We start from the raw sequence: 19,012 nt of genomic DNA on the forward strand, positions 1-19,012 counted from the left end.
GCATTCAGTAGAGAACTTGGTTGTCTGAGAATAAGATTTCGAACCTGATCTAGTTTTTACCTCAGATTATTATATACCTAATTCTAAACTTCTGGAGTGTTAAGAGTTCAAGGAAGTTAGAAGAGAAACAAGGCTTAGAAAACTGAGAATTTTGTGTCCTGACAAAGCATAGAACATTTCTACCATCCTCTTTTTGTGTGTGTGGCCGCACCACATGGCTTGTGGGATCTTAGTTTGTCAACCAGGTCTTGCTGGCAGAGAAAAGCATCAAGTCCGAACCACTGGACCACCAGGAAGCTCCCTACCATATGTGTTTTTTTTTGTTTGTTTCTGATACTGTGTGCATTCTTTCATTAGCACCAGTATCAGTTGCTTTCTTTTTCATTTCATCAAATCCATTGTCACCATCGTCATCATCATCATTTTATCTGTTGACTTTGCTTCTTTTCTGTCTCCCACTCTGTACTGTAAGCTCCACGAAAGCAAGGATTTTTTCTGTGTTCACTGGTTTTTAATCTAGATTCTAAAACAGTGTCAGGCACATGATAGTGGCACTTAGTAATTCACCATGAATTATTACTAATTCATTCTGTCCACTTGTGTCTGTAAAATGACAAGTCTAACTCATCTGAAATCTCAGTCTCTATAAAACATATAAGCTGAGCATTCCCTGTGAGAGGTGGAGTCAGTGTTGTTCAAGATTCCATTCGTTTGAAGGCAGGGGGTCTCAGTTTTACCTTATTCCAGATTTAGTTCATTAAATGTCTCCTGGTAGAAACATTCACCAGTAAATTTGATAATAATACATAGCTCAGACTGGAATATTCTGATATTAATGTAGTCCATAGTTCTTTAAATTTCAGGTCTTAAAACCTCTTAACCTGCAGTGGTGAGCTTCATTTATCCTTAATCAATCTTGCTGTCTATCCATACTGTACAATGACAGATGCAAAGCCATGTTTACTGCGTTAGAACTAAATATAAATTGTAGCTTACTTTTATGTCATGGGTACAATTTGTACCACCAAACTTCAATTATTTTTTTCTCAATTTACGAAGACTTTTCCCCCAGATTATGGTTACACTGTGCTAAAGGTCAGAGATCCTGTTACATCAGATTTCAGTAATCTTTTAAAATATAGGAACTTTATCTGGCATTTGGAAACACATTTTTGTAATAGTAGAATTTTGCCTCTTGCAGTAAGATATTTAAGTATTTCTTTTCATCTTTATAAAATGATTTTGAATAGGATAAAGTCATACTTTTGCTTTTGTCTAATTATTACTCAGCTTCTCAAATGAAAAAACATAAGTTGAATAAAAGTAATCGCAAAAGTTTTTCTCTCTCACATCTTCCCAATTGCTCATTCACACTCAAGGAAGGCATTTCTGTCCTGAGGGCTCACCTGAGCAAGCTGAATCTTTGATTCATTCATTTGGAACTTTGTTTAAGACCTACTTTGTTCCAGCTCCAGAGATACAACAGTGTATGAGAACAATGGTGACATCGTTGCTGCCCTTGGGACAGTTGTTCTGATCTTTTCTCCAGTAAAAAAAACTTCCTAGGTTGGAGAGTTGGAAAACAGTGGTAAATCAGTGGCTACTGTGATATTAAAAACCGATAAGACCGAATTAATGTGTTGCTTTTAGGGGAGTATTTTCTGTTTTAAAAGATTTTCTGGAGTTCACTCTTCTTAATAAAGGAAACCAGGGTACGCAGTTCAGTTTTCAGTTGACAAATTGGTACAAGAGATTTTGGAACAGACCAACGTTTTCAGTACCCTTTTAAAACATTAAGGCCCTCTCTGCCTGGGGCCCACCTTCCCTGTGGATAGAATGGAGTACTTCTAGCCTGATTTTCAGGCTGGGGGGATCTACTGTATCTCTTGGGGAAAGAAAAACTCTCGTCACTTGTTTTCCTCTTCAGATAGGCTCTTACTAGTGGTTTTATAAAAGGGGTGTGTTCTGAATTGTTCACCTACAGATGAGAGTGTATCAGTGCTTCATAATATGTTTGTTTTATATGGATTACATTGTTTCTGCTGAATAGCTCTACTAAATACCAAAGGAAAAGGAATAAACACTTCCCCAGATTATCCAGTCTGTATTATAACCTTCTTCATGCTTTACCATTAAAGGGAAAATGTAGATTGATAAGTATTTTGTCATGAAAATTTTTTGTCATTTGCAGTTTGTAGCATGATAAGCCTTTTCTGTTTCACTGCTGGCAATTTTATGCATGTCTATAGGATAACTGTTGATCATTGTTTTTGTTACATATTTATGTGTGTGTATGTATATATACATCCTGTGTGTGTATATATACATATGTGAATTTAAAAATAAAAAGCATGCTGCTTGGCCTGACTAGCTAATGTGTAATTGTACCTGGTAAACAATTGTTTTTCTTTCAAATTCTGGCCGTAGAGGGATTGAGCTCTCTTTGCTCTGATGAGCCACCTTCAGAAATCATGACTGCCTCCTCTTGTTCATCTTCTGAAATATGTAACACTGACCTTACAATACTGCATGGAATAAAAAGCAAAATGTTAGGCAGCCAGATTCTTTTAGCCCAAGAAGAAAAAGACTGCTTGGCTCTTCTAGATGGGAAAAAGATGGGAAAGCCTCTGGGGACCAGTAAAGACACAGAAGACTCCCCAGTTTCTGCTGCAGAAGGAGTTCACTGTGACCGTCCTTCCATTCCACTGAGCTTCCTGGGTCATCCTGCTTTTCTCTCAAAGGAAGTTGGTCAAATGGAACCACAGATAAATAAAGATCAAGAGTCCAGGAGCCCAAATGAGGAACCAAATAAGGATGATATAACTGCCTTGGATGCAGATGACAAGTTCACTGTGCTGACAGCCCAGAAGCCAGCCACCCAGCAGCCTAAAGCAGAAGGCATTTGTCCGTATTCCTTGTCTCCTTCTGAAGCTTCAGGAGGTGGTGTTATGGAAAAGGATTCCCCTGAATCACCATTTGAAGTAATTATTGACAAAGCAGCATTTGACAAAGAATTTAAAGACTTATATAAGGAAAGCATAAATGATTTTGGTAGCTGGGCAGTGCATACTAGTAGAGAATCACCTGCAGACATTTCAGAGTCTAATGACAAAGTATTTCCACTGAGAAAGAAAGAAGCAGGGCGTTACCCAGCCTCTGCATTGCTCACCAGGCAGTTTTCACACACAGCTGCAGCATTGGAGGAGGTATCTAGATGTGTGAATGATATGCATAGCTTTACTAATGAAGTACTGACTTGGGATTTGGTTCCCCAAGTGAAACAGCAGCGTGATAAAGCTGAGTACGACACAAAAACTACAGGACTTGGCACAAGTGAATATAATTCAGAAATTCCTGTTGTAAATCTTAAAACAAACACTCAGAAAATTCCTGTATGTTCTATTAATGGAAGCACTGCTGACACTAAATCACCAGGTGACTGGGCGGAAACACCTCTCCCACAGGAAAACGCCGTGCCAGACCATTTTGATTCCACACAGGAAGTCACTATCAAAGGTGTGCAAGACAGCGTGCAGAAAAGAGACGACACACTTTCAGAGTCACCTGGCTCTCCACTGCAGAAATGTGTCTCTCTTGGTTCTGGAGTGGCCACAGATAAAGTAGTTTTACCCGACAGCCACCTGAAAGGTGGAATGAGCTGGCAGACCTCTGTGTTGGGAGAAGTGACAGAGGCTGATAGTTCTGGTGAATCTGATGACACAGTAATAGAAGACCTCACAGCAGATAATTCATTTGAGAGCAACAAAATTCAGGCTGAAAAACCTGTTTCCATCCCAAGTCCTGTTATAAAAACAGATGGAGAAGTCAAAGAGATCCTCAGTTGTAACAAGAAAGACAGAACATCTGAAAAATTTGAAGGGTCGGTCAGTGACTCTGAGCCACGACAAGTTCGGCCTGATCCTCTTGAAAGGAGCCCAGGTGAAGCAGTGTGTTCACTAGTATCTAATAAGAATGGCACGCCAGAAGTGAAGCAGTCAGGTAGTAAGCATGAAGCTGTTCCTGAAAAGCCTGTTGCAGCTGAGAACCCAAAACTCCCTTCAGAAGCAGCTCCTACAGAACTCACACAAAGTGGGACAAGCTCTGCCTATTTGGAGTCATTGCATGAAAAAAATATGAAAGATCCAGATGATTCTTCCCCAGAGGACCTGATGGCGGCCTTTACAGAAACCAGAGAGAAAGGAATAGTAGGTATAGGTGAAGGCAATACCTTTGAAGCAACATCAGAGGAGACTAAGGACTTTAAAACAATTCTTCCTCTAGATGTTTTGCATGGGAATAAGTCAGGTGGTTCTGAAATTAAAAACAAAGAAAGCAAATACAGTGAACAAAGCAAAGAAATAAATGGGAGTAAGCTTCTGGAAGTTTTCCCTACCCAAGGTACTCCAATAGCATCTCTCGACTTAGAACAAGAACAGCTCACAATCAAAGCACTTAAAGAACTGAGTGAAAGGAAGGTGGAGAAGTCAGCTTCTGTACAGGATAAAGGAGACTCTCCTGAAGAAATATTCAAACAGACTTTAACAAATGTTAAAGAATCTTCCTGGCCACAGAGATCAGCTGATGTCCTAGAACACAAAGATGTCGAGACTGGATCTGATCTTGAGATTTCCAGGAAGCCCACTGTTATCAAGGAAACTACTAGGGTAGAGGCTATTTCCAGCCTTAGCAAGACTGAGCCGGTAAACGAGCCTGTCCTAACAAGACTTCTGACAGACGTGTCAGGTAACCACTTACGTTAGAAATACTGCATGTGGGGAAAAAAAGAAATATTGCATGTGGTTAATTCAGCTATGATTGATTATTTAGAGGGCCATTTTTCTTAGTCTCTGATTTATATCACTAAATTATAGCTAGAATAAAATATACTATATAATGGGGAAAGGTAGATTTTTTTTTTTAATGGTTGTTTGATTTGGTTTTCTTATACAAATGTTTCCCAAAGCAGGAGACTACTTGTTAAAATTAATATTCTCCTAAAGGAAAAAAATGTCATGGTCCAGTTTTTTCATTATACGTTGACTGTAGGGGAGATTGCTGCTTTTAAGACTATCACTAGGCTCTTATTTGCACAGATTAATATAAAATCTCCGTAATAGTAGCACTGCTTAGCCCTTAGGTATTTTGCTTAGCCCTTGTAAAATCTATTTAGCAATCAAAGAGAAAGGAATTCCTGCTGGGAAGATAATAAATGAAACTTTTAATTAATTTGATCTTATACCACAGAGATTTTATGCTCTGAAAGTAGGTAACCAGTACTGTAGTGCAGTCGTGCCAGTGATGCTTTAGGAGAACTCGTGCATTGTTCTACTTTGGACCTTGTTGACATTCTTCAGGTCAAAACTCTTTGCATGGTACTAGAAGCCCTTCTGCTTGTCTTCTGCTTATTTGAGTGATTACTTTCCTAGCTGTTGACCGTCATTTAAATTACTTCAGATGCTCTCTGTTCTGGTGTCTTAGTGTAATGAAAAAAAGATCTATAAAGCCTCCAGAATCAAGCCCCAACCTCTAATCTGATATGAGGTTCTGCACTTGGTGTATGATCAGTGTGGTCAGAGTTAGGTGCTATGCAGGGCCCTGTGGTTTTCCAAACTTCTTAACCAATAGATTCCTCTTTCAAATGAAATCAGACACAGAGTTATAATATTTAAAAGAAAATGAGATTTTTGTTAAGAGAAACTTTTTAAATGAGGTTGTACCATATTTTTTTCCCCTGTAAAGGTTTTATTATGCACAGAATAAGAAAGGGGCTCAGTCCTTTGCAGCCACTTCCCTCCGGTCACTTCTTCCAGCCAGGGTACCACTAACTTGCTTGCTTGGTTAGGTTACCTGCTGGGATCTGTGGGTCACCTGGAAGTCCACAGCCATAGGCTGCTGCAGAACCATGACTGCTGCCCATCATAGCCTGCGGCAGAAAGGCACCATTTACTTCTTATTTTATAAAGGTATTTCCTTACCAAAGACCATGGACAGGTTATTTAACCTTACTAAATCTTAATCCTTAAAATAGAGATAATAATGGTACTTACTTTATAATAATGTGAAGATTAAAAGTGTAAATGCAGGTTATAAAGGGCCTAAGTTTATTCAGTTCAGTCACTCAGTCGTGTCCACCTCTTTGCAACCCCATGGACTACAGCACGCCAGGCTTCCCTGTTCATCACCAGCTCCTTGATTCATCAAACTCATCTATCAAGTTGGTGATGCCATCCAGCCATCTCATCCTGTCATCCCCTTCTCCTGCCTTCATTCTTTCCCAGCATCAGGGTCTTATCTAATGAGTCAGTTCTTCGCATCAGGTGGCCACAGTATTGGAGCTTCAGCTTCAGCATCAGTCCTCATGAATATTCAGGATGAATTTCCTTTAGGATTGACTGGTTTGATCTCCTTGCAGTCTAAGGAACTTTCTAGAGTCTTCTTCAACACTGCAGTTGAAAAGCATCAAATTCTTCAGTGCTCAGCTTTCTTTAGAGGGCCTGCTGCTGCTGCTATGTCGCTTCAGTCGTGTCCGACTCTGCGACCCCGTAGGCGGCAGCCCACCAGGCTCTCCTGTCCCTGGGATTCTCCAGGCAAAAACACTGGAGTGGGTTGCCATTTCCTTCTCCAGTGCATGAAAGTGAAAAGTGAAAGTGAAGTCGCTCAGTTGTGTCCAACTCTTAGCAACCCCATGGACTGCAGCCTACCAGGCTCCTCTGCCCATGGGATTTTCCAGGCAAGAGTACTGGAGTGGGGTGCCATTGCCTTGGGCCCAGTATATAGTAAATATTCATTTAGCAGCAAGTACAGGACCTGGCATATAGTAGGTCCTGGATCATTATTTGTTACTGAATGCATTGTTATTAATTATCTGTGAAAACACTGAGGCTTTTTTATAAACTCAAAAGTGTGAAATGGCAGTTAAGGATAGCTGTTATACTCTAGAAGTTGAAGATAGTTGAACTTGGATTAAAGAGACCTGAATCCATATTGTTGCTTTACACTGTCTAGAAATGTGACTTTAAACAATTAAGTTATATCACCTTTTGGGGCTTTAGTTTCCTTATCTATAAAGTGAGGATGTTGAAGTAGGTGATCGTCAATACCGTTTCTCTGACCCTGGTAAATACTAGTTTTCTTCATGACTTCTTGTCAAAATTCTTAAACATAGGTTTTTGAGGTGATGAGGTGTATAGAAATTAGGTGGTAACAATCCAGTGTCTAATTCTGGCAAATTCCTGCTTTAATGTGACCTTTGACAATTAGCCAAATTGGTTTGGCATCTTGCTTTGTTAATATTGTGGTATTTTGCCCTTCTTCATAGTGAAGAAGAAAATGGCAACCCACTCCAGTACTCTTGCCTGGAAACTCCCATGGACGGAGGAGCCTGGTGGGCTGCAGTCCATGGGATCAGGACTGATCGACTTCACTTTCACTTTTCTCTTTCATGCATTGGAGAAGGAAATGGCAACCCACTCCAGTGTTTTTGCCTGGAGAATCCCAGCGACGGGGAAGCCTGGTGGGCTGCTGTCTATGGGGTCGCACAGGGTCGGACACGACTGAAGCGACTTAGCGGCAGCGGCAGCATGGTGTTACTTTTTGCAACCCCATGGACTGTAGCCTAACCAGGTTCTCCGTCCGTGGCGTTTTCCAGGCAAGAATACTGGAGTGGGTTGCCATTCCCTTCTCCAGGAGATCTTCCCGACCCAGAGATTGAACCCAGGTCTCCTGCACTGTAGGCAGATGCTTTACCGTCTGAGCCACCAAGGAAGATCCTGTAGTAAATAAAGTACTACGTAAAGGCTAATTATTAGTAAATCTCAACTGAGTTATTTAATCTAGTGTGAGAGATGAAAAGGACTATGGAAGTTTAAGTCATTTTGTCACTGACCAAATTCTATGATTAATAGACATTTTTAGATGATAATGAAAACTAGTATAATTAGACCAAGAAGCTAAAAGTTCTTCCTTTGAAGGTTTCAGAATTAAAAACCTTTTAAAATTGTCTTATATCATGAATAAATCTTTTAAGATGTAAATTTTACTAATATATACCAGCATCTAGCTCTAAGCAGTGTATCTGAGCAGTCTTCATTTCTAAAGTAAAACCAATTCTGTAATTATATTCTGCCTAAAGTTGTTGGGGAAAATAGGCAAAGGAAGCTATGAAAAAATTAATGGTATTTTATTTTTCTTTTGCTATTCTGTGGTATATATGACAGTATATAACAGACCTGGAAATGACCTAGCAATTTTGTTTCTAGTTACGTATTCTAAGGGGAAAAGAAATTTATGTGCAAAAGCAACTATAGAGATATTCTTTGTAGTGGCGGGTATCTTAGTGCCTTAACAATTAAAGATTGTTGGAGTGTGTAACATATCTGTACCGTTAAGTGTTATATAGCCTTTGGAGTAGTTATAGGTTGATGTGAAGTACAAAAAGAAATACACTTGTATTTCTGTATATTAGAATTAACTTCTATTGTTAATTAATATTTGCTTTCGAACTAAAGGACCCTTTGATTACCATCTGACCCATTTCCCCAGAGGGAAATTATCTTATAGTGTTGTGTTAGTTTCTGCTCCACTACATTTTAAATGTATGCATATATGGTATTTTTTGTGCTTTTAAAACTTTATTAATTTTATCTTTGTTGGGGTTTCCCTTGTGGTCCGGTGGTTGAAAATCTGTGCTTCCATTGCTAGGAGCATGGGTTTAGTTCCCTGGTGGGGGAACTAAGATCCTTCATACCATGCAGAGCTCACCCCCAAAATAAATTAATATTATCTTGTTATACAACTTGTTTCATTCAACATTAGATTTTTTAACTCTTTTCATGTGGAGGTATCTGTCATTTTATTTATTTTAATAGCTGTGTAGTAACTCATTTTATTACTATATTATTTTTCTTTTAACTAATATTTGGGTTATTTTCTATATTTTACTATTATTAGACATTGCTGAAGTTAACATCCTGTACTCATCTGTTTTTATACAGATGCACATGTTTCTCTTGGGTCCGTATGTCACTGCTTATCAATTTCACTTTCTGTGTATGTGCTTTATTTTTCTAGTTACTATCAATTTGCTGTCAAAGTTGGAGTTTCTCCTGTTATGCAAAAATGTTCATAGTTTATTAATAAAAACTATTATTTAACACTAGAATTTTTATTATATGATGAATACTTAAAGTAGAAAAAAGTTAAAAAACAAGGTTTTCGGAATAATACTTATTTTCATGTCATTATAAGTGAATCTGTATGCCTACACACAGTGTGATTCTGAAGTAAATTTTTAAAAACAAGATCACAGTGATTTTTCTTGCAATGTGGCCAAGTAGGCTTTTACTGGACCTTTGTTGGGACTTCTCTGGTGGTCCAGTAAGTCCAGTAAGAGTCTGCCTTGCTGTGCAGGGACACTGGTTTGATCTCTAGTCCAGGGAGATCCACATGCAGCGGAGCAACTAAGCCCATGTGCCACCAGCACGGAGCCCACGCTCTAGAGCCTGTCAGCCACGACTCTCGCGCCCCTGTGCCGCGGCTGCTGAAGCCCACGTGCTCCAGAGAAACCACCACAGTGAGAAGCCCGTGCACCCACAACGGGGAGTCGTCCCCGCTCTCCGCAACTGGAGAAAGCCTGCGCACAGCAACAGAGACCAAAGGATATAAATAACTGAAACTGTTTTTAAAGAAGCATCTCCACCTCCATCGCAGGGGACACAGGTTCATTTCCCTGATCAGAGAACTAAGATGCCACATGCCACAGGGCACGGGTACAGAAAGGGAGGCCTGAAAGCACTGGGAAAATGAGCAAAAGTGGGCCAATTCCAAAAAGGACTGACACATCCAAGAAGAGACAACATGAAATTAATTTTCTGTTTTTACTGTTTCTTGCCAGAGGAAGACTGAAGTTGGCGTCTGACAGGGTGGTTAAAATTTTAATAGAAGACTTATTATTAGGGCTTTCCCGGTGGTCCAGTGGTTAAGAATCACCTTACAATGCAGGGGACAGCAGTTTTTTCGATCTCTGGTCCAGGAAGACCCCACATGCTGCTGGGCAACTAAACCCATGCACTGCAACTGCTGAAACCTGTGCTCTCTAGAGCCTCTACTCCGCCACGGGAGACGCTGCCACAGTGAGAAGCCCCCGTACCACCACTGGAGAGTAGGCCCTGTTCGCTGCAACTAGAGAAAAGTTGACCCACACAGCAGCAAAGAGCCAGCACAGCCAAAAATATAAATAAGTAAAGTTATTTTTTTAAAAAGAACAAAGTGGAATTCTGTACTATAGTAGCTAAACTTAAAATTCACCAAGTGGCCTTAATAGTAAAACAGAGATGATAGAAGAATCAGTGAACTTAATGATAGATGAACAGAAAACTATCCAATCTGAAGAACAGAAAGAAAAAGCTTATTACCAAGCTTCAGGGAACTTTGGGACAATATTATAAGACCTAACTTGTATAGTTGGAGGCCCAGAAGAGAGGAAAGTGAGAAGTTGAGGAAGAACATATTTGAAGATAACATGGGGAAAAAAAATCAAATTTTTTGAAAAACATATTTACTGATTAAAGAAGCTTGGCAAACACCTGTTAGGATAAGGATGAAGAAAACCATACCTTGGTACATGTGTCAGAGGTTCCCAAGACTACCGTCAGGTTCAGTGGTTTGCTGGAAGGACTCAATAGGATTCAGAAGCTGTTACACTCAACCGTACACAGCAAAAGGACACAGATTAGAACTGGCAAGGAGAAAGGCGCATGGGACAAAGTCCAAGAGGAACCATGTACAAGCTTCCTGGTGTCCAGCAGAGGCACACAGAGCTGTCCCTAATCCTCCCGTCAATGATCCATGGCAGCATGTGCAAAGTGTTGCCAACTAGGGAAGCTCACCGAGTCCTTGGTATTCAGGATGGCATGCTGACCCCCGTGACTCACCGCAGCTACTCAGACCCCAGCCACCCAGAGCAGGAACAAGTGTTTGCCATAAATCATATTGTTCAGACAGACTTAAGTGGTCACACTGGTGCCGCATGGCACAAGGCCCCAGGCACAGACAAACACTTATCAGCCAGCATATGCCACTGGCTCAGATTTCATCTCCCAGTCCTGAGGACAGACCTTTCTTTGGCACGTACAGGGTTTGAGCATTCCAAAACTGCTGAGTTAATCCTTTCCTGCCCAGTATATCTAGTCAAATTGCTTGAAATGAAAGATAAGGAGGAAAATGACACAAAGAAATGACAGTTGTAATTAGAGCTTACTTAACCGAAAACCATAGGCTTCCCACATAGGTGGTGCTAGTGGTAAAACACCCGCCTGCCAGAGCAGGAGACATGAGAGACGTGGGCTCCAGCCCCCGGGCAGGAAGGCCCCAGGACAGGAGGCCTCAGAGATGCGGGCTCCAGCCCCGGGGCAGGAAGGCCCCAGGGGCAGAGCGCGGCAACCCACTCCAGTATTCCTGCCTGGACAGAGGAGCCTGGGGAGCTGTGTCCCTAGGGTCACAAGGAGCCAGACAGGACTGAAGCAACAGAGCATGCATGCACATCAGAAACCACAGATGCCAAGAGAGTGAAATAACACCTTTTAAAGTGCCGAACAGGGGGGATAGTCAATCCAGATTTATCTTTTCAACAAAAATACCCTGCAAAAATGAAAGCAAATTAAAGACATGTTCAGATAAAAGAAAACTAAGAAAATTTGTCACCAGAAGACTTGCACTACAAGAAACACTAAAAGAAGTTCTTCAGATTGAAGGGAATTGATACCAGATAGAAACTGAGGCCTTTCAGAAGGAATGAAGAGCATTGGAAATGGTGAATATCTGAGTAAATACAAAAAACTTAACTCTTTTCCCTCTTCTAGAAAATATTTAAGACTATTTAAAGGAGAAATTGCGGCTTCCTTGGTGGCTCAGAGGGTAAAGTGTCTGCCTGCAATGCGGGAGACCTGGGTTCGATTCCTGGGTCGGGAAGATCCCCTGGAAAAGGAAATGGCAATCCACGCCAACACTCTTGCCTGGAAAATCTCACGGACCGGAGGAACCTGATAGGCCACAGTCCATGGGGTCGCAAAGAGTTGGACACGACTGAGCGACGTCACTTCAAAGGAGAAATTATACTGTGTGCAGGGATTGTAATGTTTATTTGATAAAACAATTTATAACAAGAGTATGTGAACCTAAACTGTTGAACGAGGGTCTACATTTTTTATAAAGTGTATGATATTTTAAGTCAATTGAAAAGTCAAGGGTAATGTTGTGCTTCCTGAAATAATAATGCAGAGACATATAGTTTAAATTAAAACTTTCAAATAATCAAAAAGAAGGCAAAAAGGAAGAATGAGGGAACAAAAGAGGAAAACATGGTAATGCCGTGGGAGACCTCATGCAGTCGTCAGTATGTTAGTGGCTAAAGACTACAGCCAGCAGAGTGACAGTGCATAAAAACGCAAGAGCTACCTATATACTGACTGTATAAAGATACGCACTAAATGTAAAGACACGCTACTTGAAAGTAAATGGATGGGCAAAGGTATATAAATGTATGCCATGCAAAAGTAAGCATAGAAAGACAAATGGTTTTACCAGAAATGAAAATGACATGTTATCATGATAAAAGATATCAGGATGTCTTGACAGTTGTGTGTATAACACCTCATAACAGCTTCAAAATAAATGAAGCAAAAATTGGCGGAATTAAAGGGAGAAATAGCCCATTCTTTAATCATAATTAGTGGCTTTAATACCTCTTGTTCAGCAGTTGACAAACCAACTATGCATACACACAAAGATCTGAACAGCACAACCATCCACTTTGACCTGCGTGATACTTATAGAACGCTGTGCCCTACAGCGGCATAAAATGCATTCTTTTCCAGATGTACAAGTTATGCATTCACCAGTATAGACAGTATGCTAGGCCATCAAACAAAGCAGTAAATTTAAAAGATTAAGATCATACACAATATGGTCTCAGACTGTAATGAAACAAAAATTTTAAACAGTGAAAATGAGATACCTAGGAAAATTCCCAAATATTTGAAAATTACTAGTCACTTTTATATAATCTATAGCTCAAAGAAGTCATGAGAAAAAAATTGAAATGTTTTAAAACTGAATAACAATGAAAATATAATAATCAAACTTGTGGAATATAGTGCTGAGAGGGAAATTTATAGCTCTAAGTACACATATTAGAAAAGAAAAATTAATTCAGTCATCTAAGATTTCAGCTTTCTTCCAAGGAGTAAGCGTCTTTTAATTTCATGGTGGCAATCACCATCTGCAGTGATTTTGGAGCCCCCAAAAATAAAGTCTGACACTCTTTCCACTGTTTCCCCATCTATTTGCCATGAAGTGATAGGACCAGGTGCCATGGTCTTGGTGTTCTGAATGTTGAGCTTTAAGCCAACTTTTTCACTCTCTTCTTTTCACTTGTATCAAGAGGCTCTGTAGTTCTTCTTCGCTTTCTGCCATAAGGGTGGTGTCATCTACATATCTGAGGTTATTGATACGTCTCCCGGCAATCTTGATTCCAGCTTGTGCTTCCTCCAGCCCAGCGTTTCTCATGATGTACTCTACATATAAGTTAAATAAGCAACATGACAATATACAGCCTTAACGTACTCCTTTCCTGATTTGGAACCAGTCTGTTGTTCCATGTCCAGTTCTAACTGTTGCTTTCTGACCTACATACAGATTTCTCAAGAGGCAGGTCAGGTGGTCTGGTATTCCTATCTCTTTCAGAATTTTCCAGTTTGTGGTGATCCACACAATCAAAGTATTGGAGTTTCAGCTTCAACATCACTCCTTCCGATGAACATTCAGGACTGAAACTCCAATACTTTGGCCACCTGTTGCAAAGAGCTGACTCATTTGAAAAGACACTGATGCTGGGAAAAATTGAACGCAGGAAGAAAGGGGACGACAGAGGATGAGATGGTTAGATGGCATCACCAACTCAATGGACATGAGTTTGCGTAAACTCTGGGAGTTGGTGATGGACAGGGAGGCCTGGCGTGCTGCAGTCCATGGGATCACAAAGAATCGGACACAACTGAGTGATTAAACTGAACTGAACACAGTCAAAGGCTTTAGCATAGTCAATAAAGCAGAAATAGATGTTTTTATGGAACTCTTTTGCTTTTTCATTAATCCAACAGATGTTGACAATTTGATCTCTGGTTCCTCTGCCTTTTCTAAAACCAGCTTGAACATCTGGAAGTTCACGGTTCATGTACTGTTGAAGCCTGGCTTGGAGAGTTTTGAGCATTACTTTACTAGTGTGTGAGATGAGTGCACTTATGTGGTAATTTGAGCATTCTTTGGCATTGCTTTTCTTTGGGATTGGAATGAAAACCTAAACAGCATATGAAAAAGCAGAGACATTACTTTGCCAACAAAGGTCCATCTAATCAAGGCTATGGTTTTTCCAGTAGTCATGTATGGGTGTGAGAATTGGACTATAAAGAAAGCTGAGCACCAAAGAATTGATGCTTTTGAATTGTGATGTTGGAAAAGACTCTTGAGAGTCCCTTGGACTGCAAGGAGATCCAGCCAGTCCATCCTAAAGGAAATCAGCCCTGAATATTCATTGGAAGGACGGATGCTGAAGCTGAAACTCCAATACTTTGGCCACCTGATGCAAAGAACTGACTCACTGGGAAAGACCCTGATGCTGGGGAGAATTGAAGACGGGAGGAGAAGGGGGGATAACAGAGGATGAGATGGTTGGATGGCATCACTGACTCAGTGGACATGACTTTGAGTAAACTCTGGGAGTTGGTGATGGACAGGGAGGCCTGGCGTGCTACAGTCCACCAGGTCGCAAAGAGTCGGAAACGACTGATCGACTGAACTGAACTGAAGGTTTCAACTTAAGCTAGAAGAAGAGCACAGTAAATCCAAAGGAAGCAGAAGGGAGGGAATCATAAAGATAAGAGCAAAAATTAATGCGATAACATTAACAAAGCTGAAATTTGGTTCCTGAAAATATTAACAAAATTGATTTCTTAACTGATTCAGGAAAAAAAACACAGGTTACCAATATTAAACATGAAAAGGTAGTTATCATTTCAGATCCAATGGATATTAAAAGGTCAGTAGAATATTATGAACTTTATGCCAGCTTAAATTAAACAAGTTCTTTGAAAAATACAGTTTACCAAAGCTAACACAATTGAATATTAAAGTCCAGGCCCAGCAGTTTCACTGGGTGGGGTGAGGCAGGGTGGGATATGTTTCAAGCATTTAAGGAAAAAGGAGGCCAACTTTCCAACTCAGACTAGTATATTTATAGTGATACACAAACTAGAGAAAGACACTACGAAGAAAATTATAAACTAATGTCACTCAGGAACATAATAAAATGAGAAGTCCTTCACAAAACATTAACAGCAAATCAAATCCGGCGCTATATCAAAATAATGTATCAGGGCTAAGTGGGGTTTGTTCTTGGAATAGGAGCTTGTTTTAAGATCAGAAGCCAATCAACATAATTTGCCACATTAACATAGAAAATCTAGGTGAGTATGTGAATCGATTCCGAAAAGATTTGAAAAATCTCAGCATCCTTTTCTGATAAAAGCTTTCAGCAAACCGGGAATAGAAGGTAATCTCAGTCTAATAAATGGTATCTGTTAAAAACTACAACTGATCCTCTGACTCTGTATCTATGCAAAGCACTCTCTGTCGGTCTTGCTGGGGGGACAGGTGGGCAGGGAGCGGGGGGGCAGGCTCTCTCCTCTCTCTCTGTGGTCGGCCGCAAGGCTCTCTGTCCCCCTGGATGGGGGCCGAGAGGCTCACCGGGATCAGCGCTTCTGGTCTGGTAAATATATGTGATGTATTGTTTTAAAAAAAATAAAAACTACAACTGACATTATAATTAATGCCAAAATATTGAACACTTCTCCTGACATTGGGTACAGGTAAAGATGTCACCCTCACCATTTGTGTTTACTATCATACTGGAGATCCTCCCCTTTGCATTAAGACAAGAAATAGAAATAAAAGGAATGACTATTGGGAAAAAAAGTAAAGCTGTCTTAATTTGCAGATTATATAATTGTGTACATAGAAGAATCCTAAGGGATCTTCAAAGCAACTGCTAAGACTAACGAATTATTCAGCAGTTACAGGATATTAGGTTAATACACAAAATTCAGTTTTATTTGTTATATGCTAGCAACAAATAATGAGAAAACAAAAAATGCTTTTAAAGTTCCATTTACAATAACATGAAAGCACAAAATAGGAATAAACGTAACTAAAAAAAATATGTAGGACCTCTATACTGAAAATTACAAAACTGCAGAAAGAAGCCAAAGAACTGTCTGAGAACCATGCTGTATTCATGGATTGGAAATCTTGGTATTGTAAAGAAGTCAGTCCTACCCAAATTCACCTATGGGTTGAGTACAATTCAAAGTCCTAGAAGAATTTTTCAATAGAAATTGACAAGCTTATTCTAAAATTTCTTTGGAAATAGACCTAACACCCAAAGCTATCTTGAAAAAGGGCAAAATTGAGCACTTGAAATACTTCCTCCAAGACATTATAAAACTCCACTAATAAAGACTGTGGAACTTGCAGAAAAGTCAACAAATAAATGAAAGAAACAAAGAATCCAGAAATAACACATTACCAAAAACTTGGTAACTTAACACAAGTTTATCATCTCAAGGGCTTCCCTGGTCACTTAGACAGTAAAGAATCTGCCACAATGGGGGAAGCCTGGGTTCGATCCCCCAGAAAAGGGATAGGCGACCCACTCCACTTGCCTGAAAAGTTCCATGGACAGGGGGCCTGGTGGGCCACAGTCCATGGGGTTGCAAAGAATCAGACACGACTGAATGACCAACACTGTACTTTCACAGTTTTCAAGGGTCAGGAGTTCAGGCACAGGTTAGGCCGGATCCTCTATTCAGGATTTCATTTTCCTAGTTTATTGGCTGTTGGGGCAGCAGTCTCGGCTCAGCTCCCCGGTCTTCGGACACTCAACGTGCTAGCTTAATTTTTCAAGGCTGTCAGGAGGATTTCTCTCCAGGCTGCTACAGGGTCTGACGTAACTGAAACTTGGACACGAGAGTGACTGTCCCATCATATTTACAGGTTCTGCTCACATTTGGGGGCCATCTTAGCATTCTGCCTGCCACAACCCCTACTGCATATGATGTGCAAAAATGAAGTGAAAATGGATCAGAGGCATGAACATAAAAACTAAAATCGTGAAACTTTTAGAAGAAAGCATAGAATATCTTCATGACTTGAAGGTAGCCAAAGGTTTGTTACGTTAATGCACTCATCATAAAGGATCAATGAGTTATTTAGACTTCATCAGAAGTAAAGCTTGCTCATTAAAAGACACCACTAATAAGCCAGCTATTGACTAGGATAAAGTGTTTACAAAATATGTATCTGATGAAGGAATAGTATCCAGAATAATACCTAAAACTACATTTCAAAATTAAAAGGGCAAATAAAGAAAATAAAGTGGGCAGAAAAGATTCTGACACTTCACAAAAGGTAAACAAATAACCCTATAATCAGTGAAAATGTTCACCCTCACAAGTCTTCATATAATTAAGATCATTTACACATCCACGTGAATGATTAAAATTAAAGACTGACAACTAACTCTCCAACTATTGGCAAGAATGCAAAATAGTACAGATAGTTTGGAGAAATGTTGCCCAGTTTGTTAAAGAACTAAACACGCACCTGCCCCGTGACCTAGCAGCTCCGCTGTAGAGAAATGAAAACACAGCCATTCATCAGTAAAGGAATAGATAACCTATGGTGTAGCTACTTAGCTTTTGATACTTGCAACGCTTATGGATGAATCTCAGAAACTATGAAAAGTGAAAGAAGCAGTACAGCGGTGGTTCATACTGCCCAATTCCGTTTATATGAAATTGTAGAACAGCAGACTGTTGTGTGTACGGAAATGAATCAGATCAGTGCTGTGGCTACCTCTCGGAGCGTCGGCTGAGAAGGCACATGAGTAAACTTCTTGGGGCAATGATAATGTTCTGTAGTTTGATAGAGTTACGTGGGTGAGTGCGTGAGTCCAAACTCAGTGAATGTATTGTCTGTTTAATTGTATGTAAATCTTGTATCAAAAGAAAAACAATAAATATTGAACTCTGTTAATGATATGCACACTGAAGATGATTTCCTGATATTTGCCATTTACTTTGGAACACGTTAAAAAATTAAAATGGACTACTAGACAGATAAGAGGAACAAATACATAAGTAAGCGTAGCAAAGCATTAATGATCGTGGTGATAGTTACACAACAGTGGCTGTACTTAATGTCACTGAACTGCATACTTAAAAATGGTTGAGATGGTAAATTTTCTTACATATACTTAACCATGTTAAAAAAAAGTTAAAATAAGACCTTGCTAGTAAAAATCTAGTTAGTGATTATATGGGTGTTCACTCTAAACTGTTTTCAGCTTTTCTGTATGTTGGGAGGAAATTAAATGCTGGCAGGGGGAGAGGAGGTGCAAAATAAAGCAGAGTGGAGGGAAGCCGTCGCAGCCCGTTTTCCCATGAGGGAAACATTCAGTAGAGCTAAGAAAAATGGAGAGAGTATCTCAAAGGTCAAGGGTATGTGTATTATTAATATAATACCTAGTACTTTTATGTTTAAAACTTCTTTTGCTTATTACTGGTAAAGATTTTAGGGAGTGTCAGCTTTTTTTAAAGAAGAAAATAGTTTTATTACTTATTACATTAGTCTGAAACTCTGTCACTTACCTGCATTACTTAACAGACTGTCAGAGAAGCATACAAATCCAAGTGTATTGTAACCATAGGGGAAATGTCCCATTACCATGACATGACTAGCATGGAAGATTGAATTACAAAGAAATACGAAGGGCATAAACTCGCTTTTCAAGTTTGATTGGGCTTTCACGTTAACTAGTGTTTTGTTTTAATTTTAGATTTGATCTGATAACTTCTGCAGACTTAAGTCTAAACTTTCTTAGTTGGAGAATTAAGTGGTTGTC

At 39.8% G+C, this 19,012-nt stretch overlaps 1 protein-coding gene across 3 annotated transcripts in view; it reads left to right on the forward strand.

The window, feature by feature from the left end:
- The window catches only part of RTN3 (reticulon 3), a 63,200-nt gene that overhangs the window by 23,681 nt on the left and 20,507 nt on the right, over positions 1-19,012 (forward strand). Inside the window, exon 1 of one of the 3 annotated variants that reach the window (XM_060404064.1) lies at positions 1-4,743. This exon is cut by the window's left edge and continues 23,488 nt beyond it. The exons of 1 other annotated variant lie outside the window; for it this stretch is intronic. In XM_060404064.1, coding sequence (XP_060260047.1) covers positions 2,472-4,743 — 2,272 coding nt within the window. In that variant the 5' untranslated portion in view covers positions 1-2,471. The remainder of the gene's footprint in view (positions 4,744-19,012) is intronic. One more of the 3 variants, XM_060404063.1, reaches the window with a different exon arrangement.

Source organism: Ovis aries, chromosome 21 (assembly GCF_016772045.2).
Source record: "Ovis aries strain OAR_USU_Benz2616 breed Rambouillet chromosome 21, ARS-UI_Ramb_v3.0, whole genome shotgun sequence".
NCBI classification, from domain to species: Eukaryota; Metazoa; Chordata; class Mammalia; order Artiodactyla; family Bovidae; genus Ovis; species Ovis aries.